The 20431-nt window shown below is 51.0% G+C and overlaps 1 protein-coding gene across 1 annotated transcript in view; it reads right to left on the minus strand.

The window, feature by feature from the left end:
* Positions 1 to 20197, minus strand: part of LTBP1 (latent transforming growth factor beta binding protein 1) — a 1129437-nt gene extending 1109240 nt beyond the window's left edge. Inside the window, exon 1 of the mRNA XM_086926894.1 lies at positions 19084 to 20197. Within this exon, the coding sequence (XP_086783020.1) occupies positions 19084 to 19538 (455 nt within the window). The 5' untranslated portion in view covers positions 19539 to 20197. The remainder of the gene's footprint in view (positions 1 to 19083) is intronic.
* Between the last annotated feature and the right edge of the window lie 234 nt (positions 20198 to 20431).

The raw sequence follows: 20431 nt of genomic DNA on the forward strand, positions 1-20431 counted from the left end.
ACGTGTTTTGTCCGCTTTATCCTCCCTACTATTCTTTAAAGTGATTTTTGGATGCCACTTTTTTTTCCACTTCAACATTCGCCACTCTTGATAAGCTCTTCAATCCCTCCATTGCCCCACTACTTCTTGCTGTAGTTTTTCTCTTTGTAGGGGTTGCTCGTTGTAAACCCCTTTCACCCCTTCCTTTCCTTAAGACCTTTAGCTTTTCCAGTAGTTGAACCCACCATCTTATTTTTGTATGTGGGTTATAGTGCCTATACCAAGTGTGTTCTCCCTGTTTCTTAATCAGCATCGGACATCTAGAGATATAAACCTCCTGCAATGTATTGGCTTGCTCAGTGTCTCCGGCACAACCCTGATTTGAGGTGTCTGGAACCGATCTTACTACTGAAGGCATTAGGCCTCTTTTCCCTTGCAATTCACCCCCAATTTTCTGAAATTGAATTTCATGGGTTTTTAGTATATTATTTAAAATGGTTACTTCTAGCAACCCTTGCAGGGTTTTTTGCAACATCATAACATTATATCCAGCATTGAGGCCAAGGGTGTTGCTGAAATGTGTATGTCCAATGTAATGTTACGCGCCGACCCTTCTATGGTCTCAGTTCCTTGGTTTACAGACTGACCCATACACTTATCATGCTTAGACTTTATAGCGTGTCAAAATCATGTCTCTGGTCACTCCTTATTCCGTCTGGGGTATTCCCCTCACGTTCTAGTTCGTCATCATCGATCACAGAGAAAATCCGTGGAGATGAGGACAATCTAGGTTCCAAATTGGATGCAATTCGGCTTAAGTTAGTTTGATTAAAAAATTATAGATCTGGATTCTGAGCATTTAGCTTTTCTTTGTTAATGTCCAGGGTTCTCACTGGGGAATGCATCTTCTTAAAGTGCTTGCCCACAAAGTCCTTTATTGATTTTGATACTAGCACTCCCCCTTTCACTCCCAGTTGGGTATTATCAGTTACAACTTCTTCCTTGTATTTCTCCTTGATGGCCTCTTTTTGTTTTCCTTGGGACTTCCTATACTCTCTGTTAATGTCCAATTTTCACTTGAAGACTCATTGATCAATTTAGGGGGTCTTTTCGCGCTTTACATACTTTTTGCTTCCATGGTGTCATCCTTTGGGGGCCCCTTCCATTTCCCCTGTATTTTATATGGTTATTTATCAGTTAAATTGGATTTTGGGTTTGGGGTATAGATTTCAGGCTTCCTTCCTACCAAATTGCTGCTCCGCTAATAGCCTCCACCACCATTTTTACAGGCTTTCGGGCTAATATCTGGCATGAGTATTTCTACAATAAAAAATACTTTTTATGTTCGGAGAGAACCCTTAAGTTGGATACAAAATGCACTTACCTCTGCTGTGTGAAGGCTGGCTGACCGTGTCTCATACGGAAACGCTAAATATACCTTGAGTGGCGATTCTTTTTCTTGCGCTTTTCAAGTGCCAGGTAGGCTCCAATATTGTTGGAACTTCTTCGTTGCAGTTTAGCCCACAGTTGTGGCTGGTAGAAATGGGCTCTGGCGTGGGGCTGCCACCACACGCCGGGGACTTTATGCCCCTGCACCTCCCTTCTCAATTGCACGCCCTATGTTTTCCCCCTCCTTCCTTAAGCTTCTTCTCGCCAACTAAGTTTCATTAAATTTTAGTACAGCTGCTATCTGTATCTGGCACCACACACTTGAGCAACAGGCCATGGGCACCCTTCGCGTCCATGTTCTTTGCTGACCACCAGCGTCATTGGGGATCGTTAGGAGTACTGGATCCTGTGTTGTTTTAGATGTTCTTTCCACAATGTTTTCCGCGTTGCGACCATACAGCATTCCAGCATTCGAGCGTAACGCTGCAGAAAGTGAGGAGGTGAAGCATGTGATGTAGAACACGAGGCACAGCAGTTGGACGGTGTCAGTAGCTCGGTCAGCCGCACAGCAAAAGAGGGATTCTGTCAAGGAAGTGCTGCACAGTTTCACGGTCCTCCCAGAGGTGGAGGTCACATTTGATAGGGGCAGAGAAGGCAAACAGGGTCTTTGTTACTTTCCTATGCCCTGTTCCTATCCATTTCCTTAAATCCCAGGTGCAAGAGTATGATTTATGTAAAATCTCCTGTGTTAACTACTGCCCAGTAACAGCTTTAGTTCCGTTTTAAGACTCCAAACAAGGAGCGGCAACAAAAAGCTTGAAGTTGTCTGGTTAGGTCTTTAGGTCTTGGCCACCTGGCCCATGAGCTGGGTAGTGTGCGTGTTAACAGGAGAACTTCCTGGTTAGTACGGGTATATAAAACTTTAGTTGCCCTTTTATCATCTAGGCACTTTTTAAAAGTTAGTGGAAAACTGAACACTGAAATATCCTTGGCATAGCTGCTAAGTGATTCCATATCTTATTTGGCATTTTCAGCCAACACTAGCTTTTCAGCCAATGCCATGAATGTTGATCCATGCTTAGAATGTCAAAACTGAAACTACAAGTTCCAGAAAGCTAAAAAAAGGCTAGGACTAGCTGAAGGTGTAAGACATGTTTGACGGCAATGCCTCGGAGATCTCTATGAGTAGGGACCAATCTTCCTCAAAAGCTATGATTCACATAAAGAAAAACATGAAAAAATGGGCAGAGATGAGACCTGGAACAGACAGAAACATCAGCCTGTCTGTTCCAGGCCTCATCTCTGCCCATCTAACTAAGTTTGATTTTAACAAAGAGAAGCACTTAACAATATGATGAAAAAACGTCATACCCATACCGAATGTGTGACAATAGGGCTTTGTGGGGGGGGGGGGGGGGGGCGGCCGACCGGCTGGAGGACTGCCACACTGGGGGTTTTGGGGACCCAGGGAGGGGGAGGGCCAGGCTAGCACCGTAAGTGGGCTGGTTGCTGCTTTTGGGCTGTTGGTAGGTTTGGGCTCCTGGCTGGGCTTGTTTTGGTCTGGTTTTGCTGGGGGCAAATATAAACGGCTATTTTGTGTCACTGGCCACCATTTCGGTAACAGTGACGCAGCAGCCGGTCTGGGGTCGGTATCGAGTGTTTTTTGGTCGGTGGCGAGCGTCTTTGTGTGGCCTGCATTGTTTGGTCGGCTTGGCCTACCTGGTGTGCCGCTGTTTCCCCGGTTGCCTGCTCGTTGTATAGGGACGGTGGTGCTGGGCGCTTGCCTGGTGCGCGGTGAGGTGCTCAAGGAGGACTGGCATGTGGGCGGTGCGGCGGACGATCCAGGCAGGCAGGAGGCATGGCGCGTGTCGACGACCTGTGAGTCCGGGAGGGTCTCCGGTTGCTCGGGGAGGTGGGCCGCATGGACCTTGCGCGGCCCGAGGTTCAGGTGAGGCCACCGTGGCACGCTGCGAGTGACGCCGTGGCGGCAGTGCTGGCGTGTGAACCACCGCGGTTGCGGCCGCGGAGGGCTCAGGGAGAGAGGAGGTGGGGCAGAAAGGCGGCAGTGGGCGGGCAGCGGGGGTCCGGCAAAACAGGTGCCAGGAGTGCGGAGGAGGGCGGGAGGGAGGCGGGCGTGGGGGCAGGCCTATATTAGAGTTCTTGGCAGGAGCGAGGGGGTAGGGGGGGACCTGGGGGTGACTGAACTGAGGAGAGGCGAGGGCGCAATGCCGCAGGGAGGGGGACAGGTGGAAGCACTGTTGGGGGCCCAGGAAAATGGAGAGGTAGGGGGAGGGGAGAGGGGGGCAAGGGGAGAGGGTGCAGTGTCGTCCCTACTGATTGAAGAGTCCGACGTGGAGGGGGAGGAGGGCAGGGGGCACGGGGGGAGCGAGCTGGACTGGGGGACATCATCGGGGGGAGGGGAGTGTGGTGGGGCCGAGCAGATCGCCATCGCCGAGGGGGGCACGCGCAGAGTTGGGGTGGAGGAGGGAGGGTGGGGGGTCCTGGGTGGGGGGGCGCGTGGGAGGGAGGGGAGGATGGGGGGTGCCTGGTCTGAGGGAGGGGGTGTTGGCGGCATGTCGGGAGGGGGGAGCCGGTGGGGTGACGGAGCAAGGTGGGGTGGGGTGCAGGCGTGCAGGTGGGTTCAGTTCAGGGGGGACAGGTGGAGGGGGGGTGGGGGTGCAAAGGGGACAAGAGTGGGAGGTGGGGAGGGGACAGGAATGGGGGAGCTGGGGGGTGGAGGGAGAGGCCGGCGTGGAGGGGTGGTTTCTTTGCGGGGTAGGGTAGGGGCGCACGGTGGGTGGGGGGGACGAGTGGCGAGTTGGAAGGGGAGGGGGGCCATTTTTTCCCCAGCAAGCTTGACTCCACTTTCTTCGCTTGGCAGGAACACTTGGCTAGGCGCTCTGGAGAGCAGCATGCGGCTCCTCTCTGCCTAGTGGATGGGCCGGCTCTGCCTTGTTCGGGCGGTCGTGCTCCACCGAGGGACCGTTCGCAGGAGCACGCTGGAAAGAGGGGCGGTAGGTCCCCGCCAGCCCCACCCTGAAGGGTCGAGACGGCCGCCGGGGGACGGGGATGGAGATTGGACGTTGTGGATCAGGCTGCGGTATCATCTGCGGAGGATGTGCGGAGGGAGAGTGTGGACTTGGGTGACTTGATGAGGGCTTGTAGGGAGAAGGCTGGTCTGAGCCGGCTGAAGTCCCTAAGGGGCGGCCGGGAAGTACGGTGGGATGAGATGGATAGGGGGCGTTTGGGCTATGAGGAGGAGTCTGAGGAGGAGGGGGAAATTTGGGAGGGGGAGGGGGAGAGGAGTAATATTGTTGGAAGTGTATTGCAGGTACCCCCACGGCAGGATGCGCCGAGAGTGACGGCCCCCAGCTCAACTGGTTAGGCGGCGGGATCGGGTGTGGACGCCGGCCTTGACGCCAGGTAACGATGGTGGCAGAGCGGGAAGTGGTTTGGGCAAGCCTTGCGGTGCGCAGGTGTCTATGGGTACCGATGCTTGGGGGGAGGACCTGGTGCGGCTGGCAAAAGGACGATATGTGAAGGACGCAGGGGTGGGCCCGGATGGGGCAGGGGCGACGGACGGTGGGGGTCAGGGAAAGCCGGGGCAGGCGGTGTCGGGAGTGCTGAGGCGGGGAATGCGAAGGCGTGTGCGAAAGCCGTCGGTGACGCGGGGGCGAAGGAGAGTTGCGTGGTCCAGGAGCGCAAGCTCCCATACATGGGGGTGACTAAGCCGCTGGGGGCCCATCTGTCGTTGGCGACTAAGTAGAAAATATGGAAGGGGGAGTATGTTGAGATCTTGAAGCTCCTTCACCGGGAGCTGACATCGAAGGAGGGGTCAGAGGAGGAGGAACAAGAGTTGGCCAGGCGCCCTAAGGTACAGCTGACGATTGACAACTGGTCGGCGGCGTTCCTGATATACGCTAGCGTACATTGCGAGAAATATCTGGACACAGCCATAGCGCTAATCAAGCACATGGACGTGGTCCGGGGGGCCAGGTTACATACGGGGGCTACGCCTGGTCTCATTATGACGAGGAGTTCCGGGCGAGGATGGCGTCGGACCCGGACGCGAAGTTGGGTGAGTTAGACTTGGATTTGTACCAACAGACGATGGGTGGGGCAAAGTTCGGTCGAGCCCCTTTTCGGCCCGCCCCACCCGTGGAGGGGGAGAGCACAGCTCAGAACACAATCGGGGCCTGCTGGGATTTTAATAAGGGCGCGTGCAGCAGGCAGGTGTGCCGTTTCCAGCACAAATGCTCCAAGTGCGGGAGGAGACATCCGGTGGTGCGCTGCTGGGGAGTCGGGGGAGGTAACCAGGGACAGCAGCCCGCAGCGGCGGGTAATCAGGCCAGGCGGGCGGGGAGGAGGAAAGGGGGGGTTAGGATCCATGGGGAAAGGCTCATACACTGGTTAGGCTGGATCGGATCGTGCCCCTGTTGGCGGCATACCCGCAGGCGGAGAAAGCGGACGTATTGTGATGGGGTTTCAGAGAAGGTTTTAGGTTGGGGTACGAGGGTCCGCGGATCGCCCGGTGGGCGGAAAATTTGAAGTCTGTCAATGCGCTCAAAGGGGTCGTGCAGGAGAAGTTGTTCAAAGAAGTGAAGGAGGGCCGGATGGTGGGCCATTTTCCGAAGCCGCCGTTGCCAGATCTGATTATCTCACCGATTGGGCTGGTGCCCAAGAAGGAGCCGGGATAGTTTCGCTTGATACAGCACTTGTCATGGCCGGAGGGGGCGTTGGTGAATGATTACATCTCGACGGAGCTCATGTTGGTGTCGTACTCGTCCGTGGATGTGGCGCGGAAGATTGTGGCGGCGGTTGGGCCAGGCGCCCTCATGGCAAAGTGCCAGTACTGGACTCACTTAATTTCTAATGGCCAGAGATCTGTTATGAACAAAACATATCAGCCTGATGTAACATTTGTTACTAGTTTATTTAAATCATTTTTTCAGAATATTTTTCATTTTTTCAAGGACCTTTCTTGTGCATATGCAAAATATATACAAAATATGTACAAATGGATACAAATTTTACAAAACAGATCATAAACCACTTCAACAACACATCCACACTGAATCTTTCTCACTACAGACAAGCCATTCACATTCACGAAAACAAAACAACATATACCTCTGAGGTATAGGCCCGTGTCAATATGAACATTTCATTAAGCCAAAACGGTATAATACAGTCTACATTGTCTTTTTTGTCATTTATAATTTTGAAAACACAAAATTCAGTCAGGACAGATCGTATTGTGTCTTAACTAAGTTCTTTTGATTTTTGTGACTGACACTGGATCTACGGGGTCGACGCGTTTCGAACCCCCTATTGTGGGGTTCTCCTCAGGACCAAAAACGATTTCTTGGTTCTCCTGTGTGAAGTGCCACAAACAGACAGGTGGGGAGTTTATTCCAATTGGTCTTCCCACTCTATGGTGTTGACTTGGGGCGCCCGGTCTTAGCGTAGATCTCGCTTAGCCGGGCTTTATAGATGTGTGGAGGAGGGCGAGTCCTTGCTTCGGCTGTCTAATTTATCAAATGCGCCCTCGGATGAGTTTATCTTCCGAACGTCTTCTCCCCCAGGCAAAGCAGCGCTGGGTGGCTTTGCGTGGTGCGGGTGGGGCGTACGTTCTGCCGTCTGCTAGGCTTGGCGCTGTCAGGTTTGACGCTGCTGCATCATCATCATTTACGGTTGTCGGCTGAGACGAAGGAGGACTTAAGAATGCGGCAGGCGTTTTTGGGGCGCTTCAATGGTGTGCCCATGGCGCCCCCGGAGGATTGGGAGTGGGACGTCACACTGTCATCGGATGCGGAGGGAGTTGGCGGCTTTGGGCTATACTGGGCGGGACGGTGGTGCGCGGAGCAGTGGCCACTGGATTGGCAAGCAGGGGGTGAAGCATTGCGTTTCTCGAGTTGTTCCCTTTGGTGGTGGATGTCACGGTGTGGGTGCAGGATTTGGCACATAAGCGGGTGTTGTTTCGGGTGGACAATATGTCGGTGGTGCAGGTGGTCAACAGGCAGGCAGCCAGGGACCCACAGGTGTTGAAATTGATGAGAGTTTTCGTGCTGCGTTGCTTAGAGCAGGACATCTTATTTCAGGCTCGACACGTGCCGGGGATGGACAATAACATTGCGGATGCTTTGTCTCGTTCACAGTGGCAGAGGTTCCATGGGCTAGCCACGGAGGCGGACGAGCGCAGGAAGCCGGTGCCAATGGATCTTTGGTCGGTGGGAGATGCCGGGTCATTCAACTGGTGAGGGCGTCGGTGGCGGCATCCACTTGGAAGGCTTATGAGCAGGCATGGGAGGAATTTCGACGGTTTGGAGCGGTAAGACAAGGGGACAGGTGGCAGCGGGAGGAGCAGGTGGGACAGTTCATGTTGAGCTTGATAGACAAGGGTTTGTCATGGGTGAGGATTGCGGGTAGGTTGTCGGCGGTGGCATTCATGGGAAGTTGTGGTGGGGTTATTCGCCGTCGGCGGGGGAGCTGGGGCCTCGTCTCCTTGAAGGTTGGGCGAGGGAAAGGGGGTGCGGGTGAGTCAGCTGAGGCCCGTTAAGGAGGATCTGCTTGCGTCCTTGTTGCAGACATTGCCGTCGATTTGCCGCGATTGGGGGGAGACTGCTTTGTTTTCCACACTTAGGGGGTCATTACGATCGCGGACGGACTTGAGTCCGTCCGCGACCCCAGAGCATGAGGGAACGTCCGCATGGGCTGCGGCGTTCCCTCTGTGCAGATTAGGATGTGACCGCCTGGGTGGCGGTCACATCCTCTATTTTAACATTGGGGCGGGTGGAGCTTCAAGCTGCACCCGCAGCAATGTTAAAAAAGCATGCACAGCATTTGCGTGCACAAAGCGGCAGGCACCGCGCGGTGCCTGCTGCATTGTGCACGCAAATGTGCACCCCCCACTACACCTAGGGGGCCCGCAACGGGCCCCCGCAGTGCAGTTACACATGCTTTTCCACAGCGGAAAAGCCGCCGCGGAAAAGCGTGTTCAAAAGCACATCCTAATTTGGCTGACGGTGTCTGAGAGACACCGTCACCATTTTAGTGCTTTTCCGCCGCGGTTGTAAGCCAGCTGCGGCGGAAAAGCTGCGGACCTAAACCATGACCCACCAGCCATCCTAATGTGGCGGTGGGTCCTGGTGGGTCCGCAGAGGATTTTCCGCATCCTCCGGGCCGGCGGTGGCTTCCGCCGGCCCGGAGGATGCGGAAAATCCTCCATCGTAATGACCCCCTTATTTTGTGGATGTTTTTTGGAACCTTTAGGGTTTCGGAGTTGGTAGGTCCGAAGGGGGGACCAGGGGTACTGTGGGAGGAGGTGGACGTCCGGGAACAGGAGGTGGCGGTGCGCATGCGACGCTCAAAGACTGATCAGCGGGTAGAGGGGACGTGGGTGGTGTTGGGGCCGGGGAGGTCCGAGGTCGTATGCCCGGCGGTGTGGGGACGGCGGTTGGAGGCCGGGCGGCGGGTGTTGGCAGGGGTGGTTTTTGGTCGGGGGGACAACAGCAGGGTGACTGCGGCTCAGGTGTTGTGGGTCCTGCGGCACGCCCTACGGTCTAATAGTGAGGACCCGAAGGCTTTCGGGACGCATTCGTTTCGCATTGGGGCGGCAACGGAGTCGGCGCGTCGAGGATTGGGAAAAGAGGATATCAAGCGGTTGGGGTGATGGAAGTCGGATTGTTACAGGACTTATGTCAGGATGTGGGGGTAGAGGGGGCTCAATGACATGACAAATTTTCCCGCCCTCTGTGTGTCTTTACAGGTGCTGTGGCGGGGCCAGCTGCGGCGGCATTGGACATTTACATTATAGGACACTCTTTCGTGAAGCGAGCAGAGAGGGCGGAGTGGGAAAAGCACCGGAGCCTTAACTTGGAACTGGACGAACGGTTGTTTCAATGTTATGGGCAGGGAAAAGGGGGCATGCGCTGGCACGAGTTGGTGCCGGCTTTGAATAAAGTGGTTCGAGGGGGGGTGTGTCCTGATGTGGTGGTCATCCACTTAGGGGAGAATGACCTAGTACAGTGCAAGGGTTTGGCGTTGGTCAAGCAAATGAAGAGATACTTGTTGGAGATACGGAGGAGATGGGCAGGGTGTCATGTAATTTGGTCAGAGTTCGTTCCCAGGAGGGTTTGGAGGGGGGCGGAGAGGCCAGGGGCCATAGATAAGATGAGGAAAATAATTAACAGGGAGATGAAGGTTTTTTGTGCAAAGGAAGGCTTGGGTAGAATGGAGCACCCGGAGCTCAGGTACGGGGAAGTGTACTTTTTCAGGGAAGATGGTGTCCATCTGTCTCTGTATTGTCCAATTGAAGGAGGCACTAGATCAGGATCTTGGGGTGCGCAGGTATTCGAGGGTGCAGGCGTCCTATGGGGGGGTCGAAAGTCATTAGGCGTCTTTCGAGTTGCGATTCTTCCTAGTCAAAGGGGGGAAAATAGTAGGAGGCCTGGGTTGTTTGACAGGGGGTGGGGAGTACATATGACAAGTTATTTAGTTAGATAGGGAGGCATGTTGCAGTTGGTAATTTGTGGTTATGTTGCTATTTGTGGGAAACCATTTAGGGGTGGGGGTGGGGGGTTGTTAGGTAGTTTATATTTAGTGAGGTTTAGTTTTGTACGGCGCAGGCCAAGGGTTTTGTGTTTGTAAGGTGCACCTGCTTACAATAAAGCTGCCTTTTTCACACCATAATTTTGTGTCTGTGGTCGGTGCTGCCTCCCCCCCCGATGGGCCCCAAAAGCAACAAGCATTTACAATGCAATAGGTCTCGCAGCATTAAAGTTTGAGTTACTGGCATTGTAAATGACAATGCTTTGCATTAATATTTTTTTTAATTTGCAATTGGTATATAAACATTGTTTGTGAATGGTTAGCTGTTGCTTATTCTAAGCAAAGTTGGCAGTAAGATAGAGTGCTAGTCTTGCTTGTTATAAGCATGCTGATTTAAACAAGATTACACATTGATGCAGAGCCACAAAGAGGCGTCGGCTAGAGAACATCAACATTTGGCCCTGGTACACGATCTGCAATGCAGATCCAATTATTATGCACTCTATAATGAGCATCCTTCCCAGTAAAACAAATTGTATCGTTCGCCCCCGCAGGGCCACGCTCGGCCATGTCTATGCTACTTTTCCCATCACAAGGTGGACGGGGATTTGCCTTAGACAGCATCACACAGAACTACCGGGAGCCGGGGGATCCGGCTGATACCTGGTAAGGCTAGTTGAAATGTGTCTAGGACTGCTATGTACCCGCAGATTACGCTTTGTTGGAAGGGCGATGCCTTGTAGTTTGGTCTATTTGGGATGCACTTAAAGGGGCAGTGAAATAGAAGAGGACCCAGGGATAGAACGATTCAGCGTTATATTCTTGGCCCTTGCATTGTTTTGGGATGTGAGTGTGACCTGTGTGGGAATCAACCATAGTTTATTGTGTTAATGGAAGGAAGATGTATTCTTGTCCTAGACCAGAGTAGACCTAAGTGTGTGTAACTTACAAGTCTAAAAAAAACGGATACGTTGTGGTGGTTAAATCACACAAGGATATTTAGAAAGTGGGGCTTTATGTTTTCTCCAGGGTGCTGCCTTGCTTTCCACTTTAAAAAATATATAATATTCATTAACTTGAACGATTGTTTGATAAGGGCCTTACCATGCCAGTCTCAGTCTGTGCCGTCTTCCAGTGATAGCCCTGCCTGCTGGAGCTAGTCTGCGCCCCTGGCAGAGCCTCACACACTGTTGCACGGTCGGCGGGGCTCTCTGCAGCAGCTGGCTGCTCTGCCCTTCGCAGTCTATTCCGTTTCACACGCCTGCCTTTCAGCCCGCTTCCCGTTTCTGACATACCCCTTTCCTAGGAGACTAGCAGATACGCCATATCTGGGCTGCCAGGACAGAGCAGGGAGTGTTTCGAAGCATTTCTTAGTATTACATCACGTTTTGTGTGGGAGAATGTCAGATTTCTCAATTGTTTCTCTCTAATGCGTCTGTAATTGGACAGAGGAACAACACTTTTTATTTATTAAATAGAAACACTTTTTTTTCATTTAAATGCCTGAGAGTGGGACACTTTTCTGTATTGTTTTTATCTAGTTTCAAGAATCACCACAATTAGTGCTGATTGCCGCCGCCGTCGTATGTTCAATCAAACGGAAATGCCAGTGTTTATGCGCTGAAGTGACAGAACTGAACTAGGTTAAAATGGATAATTGTTTGACTTGTTTTTCACAACATGTAAATTACTTTGTGCAAGTTAACTGCAAATGGTGATCTCGAGACTGCACTTTAAGAAATAGTTGGCACCATCAGAAGGTAAACAAGGAGGCAGTGTCCCGAGCCCCCGCTGTGCAGCGGCACTGCACTCCCAGGTGCTTGCCGGGGCATGGAGCCTGCTCTGCAGGGGGCTGGCACGGCACAGGCTGGCAGGCAGTGCACCAAGTCTGCACTGTGTACCATGCTCCACCCGTGCACTGGCCCCCCGCTGGCCACAAGGAGGCGGTGTCACTACCGTGCACGGGCAGGGATACGAGCTGGCAGGGTGCGATCTGCCTTTTACTTTATTTTATTTCATTTATGCGTTTTTATATATCGCGGACTTTACCCGAAGGCATCAGAGTGCTTCACAATAGGAACAGAATATTACAAGTGAACAAATTGCAAAAGCAGACGTTTAGTTACATGAGGTAAAAGTGGTAATTGTGAGCAAACAAAATACATGAGGTAGCAAACAGTGCATTACAGGAGGAAAAAGTGACAAGTGTAGCCAAGCGCTTCAGAGCCCCAGAAAGGGGTGGTAAGCACTATATAAACGTTACTTTACCGTCTGAAGCGCACGTAGGAATGAATAGACTATGCAAATGAGGAAACAGCCCCTTTTTTTGCAAGTTTTTCTCAAAAGGCCGTTTTCCAGATTTATGGCGTGTGAGTTAAACTGGGAGAAAGTGAAAGAAAGAGGGGGTAGAGATGGAGACGGAGACAGGGGTGCGAGAGGGGTCGTCCAAGAGTGAGGGAACATTGAGTGAGTGGGAAGAAGAAAGGGGGGTTGAGAGTGAGCAGCGCAGTGGGGAGACCAAGAGGGCAGAGCGCGTGCAAGAATGCGGCCCCGCCGTGGAGGATTTTTATTTATTTATTTATGCATTTTTATATAGCTCGGACTTTACCCGAAGGCGTCAGAGCGCTTCACAGTAGGGTGGGCTCCGACTCCTCTGTGCATGTCAACAGGGTGGTTGCTACCTCGTGGGGATGTGCTGGTATCTGGGACGCTGTCTCCCCCCTGCGCTTAGCATTGCCTCCGCGGGCGCCGACGCTCGGCTCCTATCCACCGGCCACACGCACGAGTAACGAGTAAAAACTAAACTGAAACATACAAGCCGCGCGACGTGAGCTGTCTACGGTAGAAGCTCACGCGCGCGACCAAATCCCAAGGCGCGCGTCAACGCGCGCGATCCAATCCCAAGGCGCGCGTCGGAATCCCACACTGCCATGCTTCTCAATGCTGCACGTGGCCATCTCTTGTCTCCACTCGTTGTCGGCTGAGCCGACGACTATAGTCTTGCGGCGAGAGCGCGCTTTCGCACGCTTTTCACCAGGGTGAGACCTAAAAAGGATACCCAAAGCGGAAAAAAACAACTAGGAAAGTAAAAGCACGCCATGCGCGCTGTGCATGCCAAGCTACATTTAAGAACAACTTTCTGGCTAAACTGATGTATCAGCACTCAAGACACCACAGGGCCATTCTAAGCGCTCTGACCCCCTTCCCCCGCCCCTCAGCGCGCAACAGCAAGCACTCCAAGGCTCGAAGTTCTCTGCAAAACCTCTTGTTAGTTTTAAAAGTTGCAAAAGGAGTTTGTTTTTAGCAAAGCACTTAACACCATCGATGCTAGTGTTATTTTCCTCCTGTGCTGAGTTATGTTGATTTCCATTGTTCATGACGAGCTCAGCTCGTCATGAGTGTATGGAGGTGTACACCATGACGAGCTGAGCTCGTCATGAGCGTCGAAGGAGTTAACATGGTGAAAAAACGTCATACCGAATGTGTGGCAAAAGCGAAAAGGATACCCGAAGCAAAAGAAAACAACTAGGAAAATGAAAGCACGCCATGCACGTTGTGCGTGCCAAGCCATATTAAAGAACAACTTTCTGGCTAAACCGTTGTATCAGCACTCAAGACACCACAGGGCCATTCCAAGCACTCTGTTTCCCCGTCAGCGCACGACTGCAGGAACTCCCAGGCTCGAAGTTCTCTGCAAAACCTCCTGCTAGTTTTAAAAGTTGCAAAACGAGTTCGATTTTAACAAAGAGAAGCACTTAACAATATGGTGAAAAACCGTCATGCCGAATGTGTGGCAAAAGCGAAAGGGATACCCGAAGCGAAAGAATACAACTAGGAAATTGAAAGCGCGCAATGCATGTTGTGCGTGCCAAGCTACATTTAAGAACAACTTTCTGGCTGGACTGATGTGTCAGCACTCAAGACACCACAGGGCCATTACAAGCACTCTGTTCCCCCTGTCAGCGTGCGACTGCAGGAACTCCCAGGCTCGAAGTTCTCTGCAAAACCTCCTGATAGTTTTAAAAGTTGGAAAACGAGTTTGATTTTAACAAAGCGAAGCACTTAACAATATGGTGAAAAAATGTCATACCGAATGTGTGACAAAAGCGAAAAGGATACCCGAAGCGAAAGAAAACAACAGACACTGGGCTGGGGAAGTTGTACTTTCTGTTCTTTGAATGCGTTGTAAAAGGGCTTTGTTCAGACACGCAACTCTGGCAAAGACAGCATTTATTGCCCTGCTATATTGCACATCATAAAGATAAAAAAAACCCTCACGACAGCCGACAAGCACAGGATCCAGTCCGGATGGGACGTCCAAAAAGGAGACAGGGCGGAAACAAAAAAGCCTCAGTTTCAATCAGAGGCCACCGTTTTACATAAACGATGGCGCCAGCCAATGAAAATGAGGAGTGTGGCTTCAAGTCCCCTTCTGAAATCTCCTCTACCACAATATGTCTCGCAGAGCGAGCAGCACATGCATGCTGCAACACTAGGCGAGACCTAAAACGGAAAGGCTAGAATTATTTATTATTTTCCTACCTAGCACACACATGTTGAAACTCTACACCTGCCTCAATGAGTCCTTCCAAGGACTACTATTCTATAATTACAACATCTCCAGCCTGGATGCTCTCTTCCAATAGGTAGAATTGTATGACGTTACAACGCATGCTTTTACCCTGCATGCCGTTACAACACAATGTTTTACCACTGACTTGCTATCGGGGGTGTTCTGGAGTTTGGAAAAGTATTATCTACTATTCCAACTCCAGTCTGTGCAACAGTAGGGAAGGTGTAGGAGTTAAATCCAACACCTTATACCCCCTACAGCAAGCCATTTTCGTTGTAATGGCATGCAGGGTAAAAGAATGCGTTGTAATGCTTGTGTTGTAACAGTTGTTTCCCAATATCTAGTGTAGCTGCTTTCCTTTCTCTCTTCTTGGACTCAGTACTATGCGAGCTATGATTCGTATGCCCCATATATGTGATAGCCTACTCTTCATTAAGATGTAATTCAAGCTCTATTCGGTCATCATTCAGCATTTCAAACCTCAAAATGGGAGATAGCATGCTAAATGCTTGATTTTCTGCCAACTTTGTGGTGAGCAAAACCTAGAATGTGTGGTGCTTGCCCACCAAACTTGCAACAGATCCGACCTGATGAAAACTATGTAGACAAATTGCACGAGTTCGGGCCGCCACTTCATAATTCAGAATCCTGATGCGCTTGAATTCTCTGCAAAGCCTTCTCCACACTGGTAAGGATGGAACTGTCAGTTTGTCTTCTTGTAGGAGACTCATCTTTTAGCTGCAAATTCTACATTACTCCGAGGTTGCGAATAATCATTACAGGAAACATATGTGCAGCTGTGTGCTGTGCTTGCAAGTAATGTATGCCTGGTTATGCACATAGGCCCCCACTACCAGCTGTTACACCCCTATTACGGAGGAAAAACTCAAAGTAGCTGGAATTTGGTGCAGGGAAACAGCCCGAATTGTATATTCCAGCCCCAATTGAATATTCCAGCCCCAAGCTAACCTTGCACCAAATCCCATGGTACTTGTAATGAGGGCTATAGTTCCTGAATGGACGTGCAATCATCGACGTATCCAGATTGTATGAGGAATCTCCTGTAACATTTCATGCACATTTGCTTAAAAACCAGGACGGAGGACCTCTTTGGGGACTCATAAAACTTTTAGAATGCTACTCCAACACGTGTTAGTGCTCCTAACTTTGTTCCACCTGGATCTGCCATAAATTGTGCAGAAAGTGCTCCAATCCTTGTAGTATTCACAAGGCACGTGGTGGATGGTGTATATGAAAAATAGGTACTATTAGAACAGCAATGCACACTGTGTGTGCCAACTGGTGATGTTTCCTAACAGCATGTAAATCTGTTTGTGTGTGACGCATTATGCACATGTAGGTTCAGAAAATATAAGAAGGTCACCACTGATGGAAATCTTTCACAGTACTAACATCAGATGTATGGAATCGCATCAAAGACAAGAAATATCCAAGACCACAATCAGGAAAGCAATCAAGGCCTAGCTCTTTCCTAACAGATGACGTTGGACCACATCGACCAAGAACCAAGAACCAATTTCCCACGAGAGGATGAAAGTCACTCGCACACCTACGTGTCTCTCAATTTAAAGCACCGGCTATAGGATGCCTTCCATTGCTCAATCCTCTTCTCTCCATTACACGCTCATACACCGCGAAATATTACATGATAGTAGAGCAACACTCAGGTCATCACACTCAAAACAAAAACACTACCCACATACGCTGTTCTACACACCCACACCCTTCCAACCAAGCCTAGCCTGCGAAGTAGCATGCTATCCGTCCACCAAAGTGCCTAGGACCTTGTCGGTTGGATAAAGCACTGTATATAAGGGGTTAATCTTCCTTGCCCCAACCCTGCGCCAGCCAGGCAAGATTCCGACAACCCGCGCATTGTCACACATAATAATTGTTTATCCCTTTTAGGTAGTTTCCGTTTTCGTTTCTGTGACGAGCGGAGCTCTGTGGGGTGTTCCTGAGTCCGTGATCCCCGCACAAAGACCACCGCTCTTCCGTCCCGCTCCAGCTCCCGCCACGGCCTCTTTTGACAGAACGGGACATGCTGCTTCTCGCTTGGCCTCCGACCAACATTCCTCAGCAGCACACAGGATAGCCACGAGTGGTAGAGTATCCAGGCAGGCAGTGCTGTGGGAACGGCCCCGGGGTGCAGCTTGTACACTGGCAGACACACGCAGCACAGTCTCAACAACGCACTCAGGGGGGCCACTTCCGCGCTCCGGCGCGTGACGCAGCAGCACACAGGCGACGCAGGACCCCCGCTGCAGCGCACAGTTCGGGTGGCGGGAAGTGGAAGCTGAATTAGCGCGTGGATCGATGAGGAAACTGTGAACTTCTGAGTGTGCTCTTAAATCCTACAAGTGTGTGTATGCACAAGCGTTGTGTGGTGCAAGTAGAACGAGAGAAAAATTCCCAAGCTTTCCTGTTCCCGGTTTAAGAAGTTCACCTTTAAAGTACGGAAGGGAAGGGGCATATTGACACATTTGTTACTCAAACACAAAATACCAAGTTGTTACAGTGAAGCGTTTGATACAGAGTAACTGCTGCTTCTGTAATGTATTTATCACTGGCGGATATTTTAAAATATTATAGTCAGGTCCAATGGAATTATGTGGCAGGAAAGGAGCAAATTATGTGGAAGGTTGACTAAATTATACAAGGCAAATTATGTGGCGTAGTGCTGCACATTTTGTGATGGTTTTTTACTTAATTATTTTCATTTTTTATTATACTTGTAGCGCTGTGTGGACATAGGTTGCACCTCGTTAGTGCCAGTTTAATGCCCAATTATACAGGGCCGGACTGGCCACAGCGGGCATCAGGTGTCTACCTGGAAGGATGGGGGCCGGTTTTGGAGCTGTGGGGGGCAGATTTGTCTCTGGAGGCTGGTTTTGCCCTGCAAAGGCAGCAGTGCCAGGGGCCGGTTTACTTAAGCAGCAGTGTTTCACACTTGCAACATCACCCCCACTCCCCTTCAAGTTTGATCACATTTCCAGGGCTGCTTTTTGTTCTTAGTCTGGCACTGCAAATATAGCAATTAACAACAGAAAGGTGACCAGCCAACCTCTATAAATGTCCTTCCACTCCCTGACAACACATGTTGCTGCGTTTCTAGAAACTTCTGAACTGTGTGAGGTAGAAATAAATTTTTTGTTAAAATCTGCAGAATATGCAGCAGATGATGGATTATGTGGCAAATGCGGCAAATCCATAACTATGCGAAAAACGCCATTTAATTGCAAAATTCCAGTGTCCTTGATTATAGTGTAGGGGCCTCATTTTCACACCGCCGGTGCGTCACTTTTTGTGATGCACCAGCAGCGTAAAAAATGTGCCTTGTTGCACCATATTTACAAAGTGACGCATCTAGGTAGATGCGTCACTTTGTAAACCCCTGCGCTACATTATACCTACGCCAGGTATAATTATACAGGAGGGGCGTTCTGACGCAAGAAAGGGTCACAGAAGTGGCAGAGTGAAATCTATAAGATTTCACTGCGCCACTTCTAGGACACAAATGCGTCAATTTCTTACGCCTGCCTCACAGCAGGCGTAAGACTGACGCAGGCCCTTTCACATGGGGCTTGCCCCATGTGAAAGGACACATTGCTGGAGTTTGCGTCACTTTTGTGACACACTCCAGCAATGCGTCACTTTTGCGACATACAGATACGTCAGAAATAATGACGTATCTGTAACTCCTTGCACCATCATTGGTGTCGCAAGGAGGGCGCAGTGAAAAGTGACGCATCGCTGTTTTCAAACAGCGATGCGTTACTTTTAATAAATGAGGCCCTAGGAGTTTAAGAGTGTGCTTGGGAGTATGCGTACGAATGAGATGACATGTATTATATAACTGTATGCGCATTTCATGACATAAGTGTGCCACTAGATTCAGGTTGTCATACAGAGCGTCCTTTAAAGTCCGTGCGTAGTTAGGGATGCACTGGTAACAGTGTGCGCATTTCAGTAGGATTGTTAATGGGAGTGTGTGACAATTTACAATGCATGCATGTATGTGTATTACTCGGAGTGAGTTGTATTGGAATTACAGAGAGTGTGTTATGTGTTACAAATCTATTAGTGGAAGTGAGTTTTGCAAAGCTGCATGTGCATGACATTACTTGAGTGTATTACTGGGAGGTTATATAATTATTTGGCTTTATATGTCGTCTTTTGTGTGTGCCGGTTTAAAACCTGGCGGGTCTATTTAACCTTTCATCCGTCTGAACTCTGAAGACTATATTAAACGAGTAACACTGAGTTGGGTAACAATACTTTTGTAATCTCTACGTAGCATCAAGAGACTCCTCGGGTAAACATGCGCAATACAAGTGCGCCTCTTATAGAATATATTTCATGTCATATTATGTGCAATATATTATTCTCGTGCAATACCAGACGCGAGCTGTGTATTTATTTGCATTAGGTGTATTACACTCTGCTAGCTACGCTTGGCACACTATTTAACATATTACTTGATGAGATAAATATTGCGCATATAAACATTTACGTCATTAGCCACACGGTACCACTGTACGTGAAGCAGCAGCAGCATTACTCCTGCTTACCCCTGCAGCTGGTGTTTCTGGTGCACTTGCTGGGGGCTGCTGCGGGTCACTTGCTGCGCTGTGCTGTGTGAGGAGCTGTGCCCCCCGCTCTGCTGCTGGCTGTTGTACCGCACCGCCGCCTGGCTGCCACCACCTCCTCCGGGCGCCTGCGGGTGCAGCTGCACGGCGGGCCCGAGCTGGACGTGCTGGCGGAGCTGCAGGCCGGGGCCGAGCGGGCTCATGCGGCGGGTCCTCTCCTGGGTGCCCCCGCTGCGGTGGCGGCTGCTGAGCTCCACGCTGTACGTCCTCTGGTGCCCTCCCCAGAGCGGCGCCGGGCCGCTGAAGCCGGCCTGGCCCTGGTGCTGCTGCACCACGTAGGAGAACCTCCGCACCCTGCCGGCCTCGGCAGGGTCAGGCTGCCCCGCCGGGAGACAGGCACACAGCACCAGGCTCCACCTGACCCAGTGCACTTCCATATCCACGAAAAGAAAATTGCAAACGTTTCTCCTCTTTTAAGTTTGCACTTTTTTTGTTCGGTTTCAAACCCCTCCTTGGTTTTGCCTCGCAGCCCCCCGCCTCTGCCCCCGGAGTGCCTCCTTCCACTCCACCTATGGGACCCCCCCTGCCTAGAGTGAAAGAACACTTTCAGCAACAAAGACAGACAAGTTGTAGCCCAGAGCTCTTAAAACATTGCTGGTACGAGGGAGGGGGCGACGGGAAGACCCGAGCTGCTTAAAACAGCAGCTGACATAAAAAGATGGCAGAGGAGGCGAAGGTTGAGGTGTTCCCGGGAGGCTGCTGTTGAGAGCAGATGTGGAAGCCGGCTGCCAGAGTCCCCCGTGCTTGTATGTGCGCGTGAGGAAGTGTGTACACGCCAGGAGACCGGCTGGAAAAGTCTTGGAAAAGTTTTCCTTCTCCCTCGCTGCCCGTGTGAGGCTGTCAGAGCAGCAGCAGCCAATCTCAGACAGACATGACGTCAGGCAAGAGCCCTAATTGGGGAGCACCAGAGAAAGGGGCCGGGGCGTCCCAGTGCGCGCAGTTCACTTGGTCATCGCCCGGCTCGGGGGAGTCAGGTTCATATGGACCCCTCTCCTCTTCCCACCCTCCGTGCCGCTGTAGCTCCCTCAAGCACCCCTCCCCCTTCCTCCACACACACACGTCTCCCTCACCAGACAGACACGCTGCGCTGGGAAATTGTACTGACTGGTTTACCTTGGAATAAGTGAATCAGGCATTCACAAGTCTGCCCATGTATTCACGTGATGAAAACTTTTTTGCTGTGATGACAGGCTTGTGAATGGAGTTGTCTTGTGAATGTTAGCGTAGCCACTAGCCACACTGTAGGCAGTGCACACTGTGCGTGTCTCTT

Source organism: Lissotriton vulgaris, chromosome 6 (assembly GCF_964263255.1).
Source record: "Lissotriton vulgaris chromosome 6, aLisVul1.2, whole genome shotgun sequence".
Lineage (NCBI taxonomy): Eukaryota > Metazoa > Chordata > Amphibia > Caudata > Salamandridae > Lissotriton > Lissotriton vulgaris.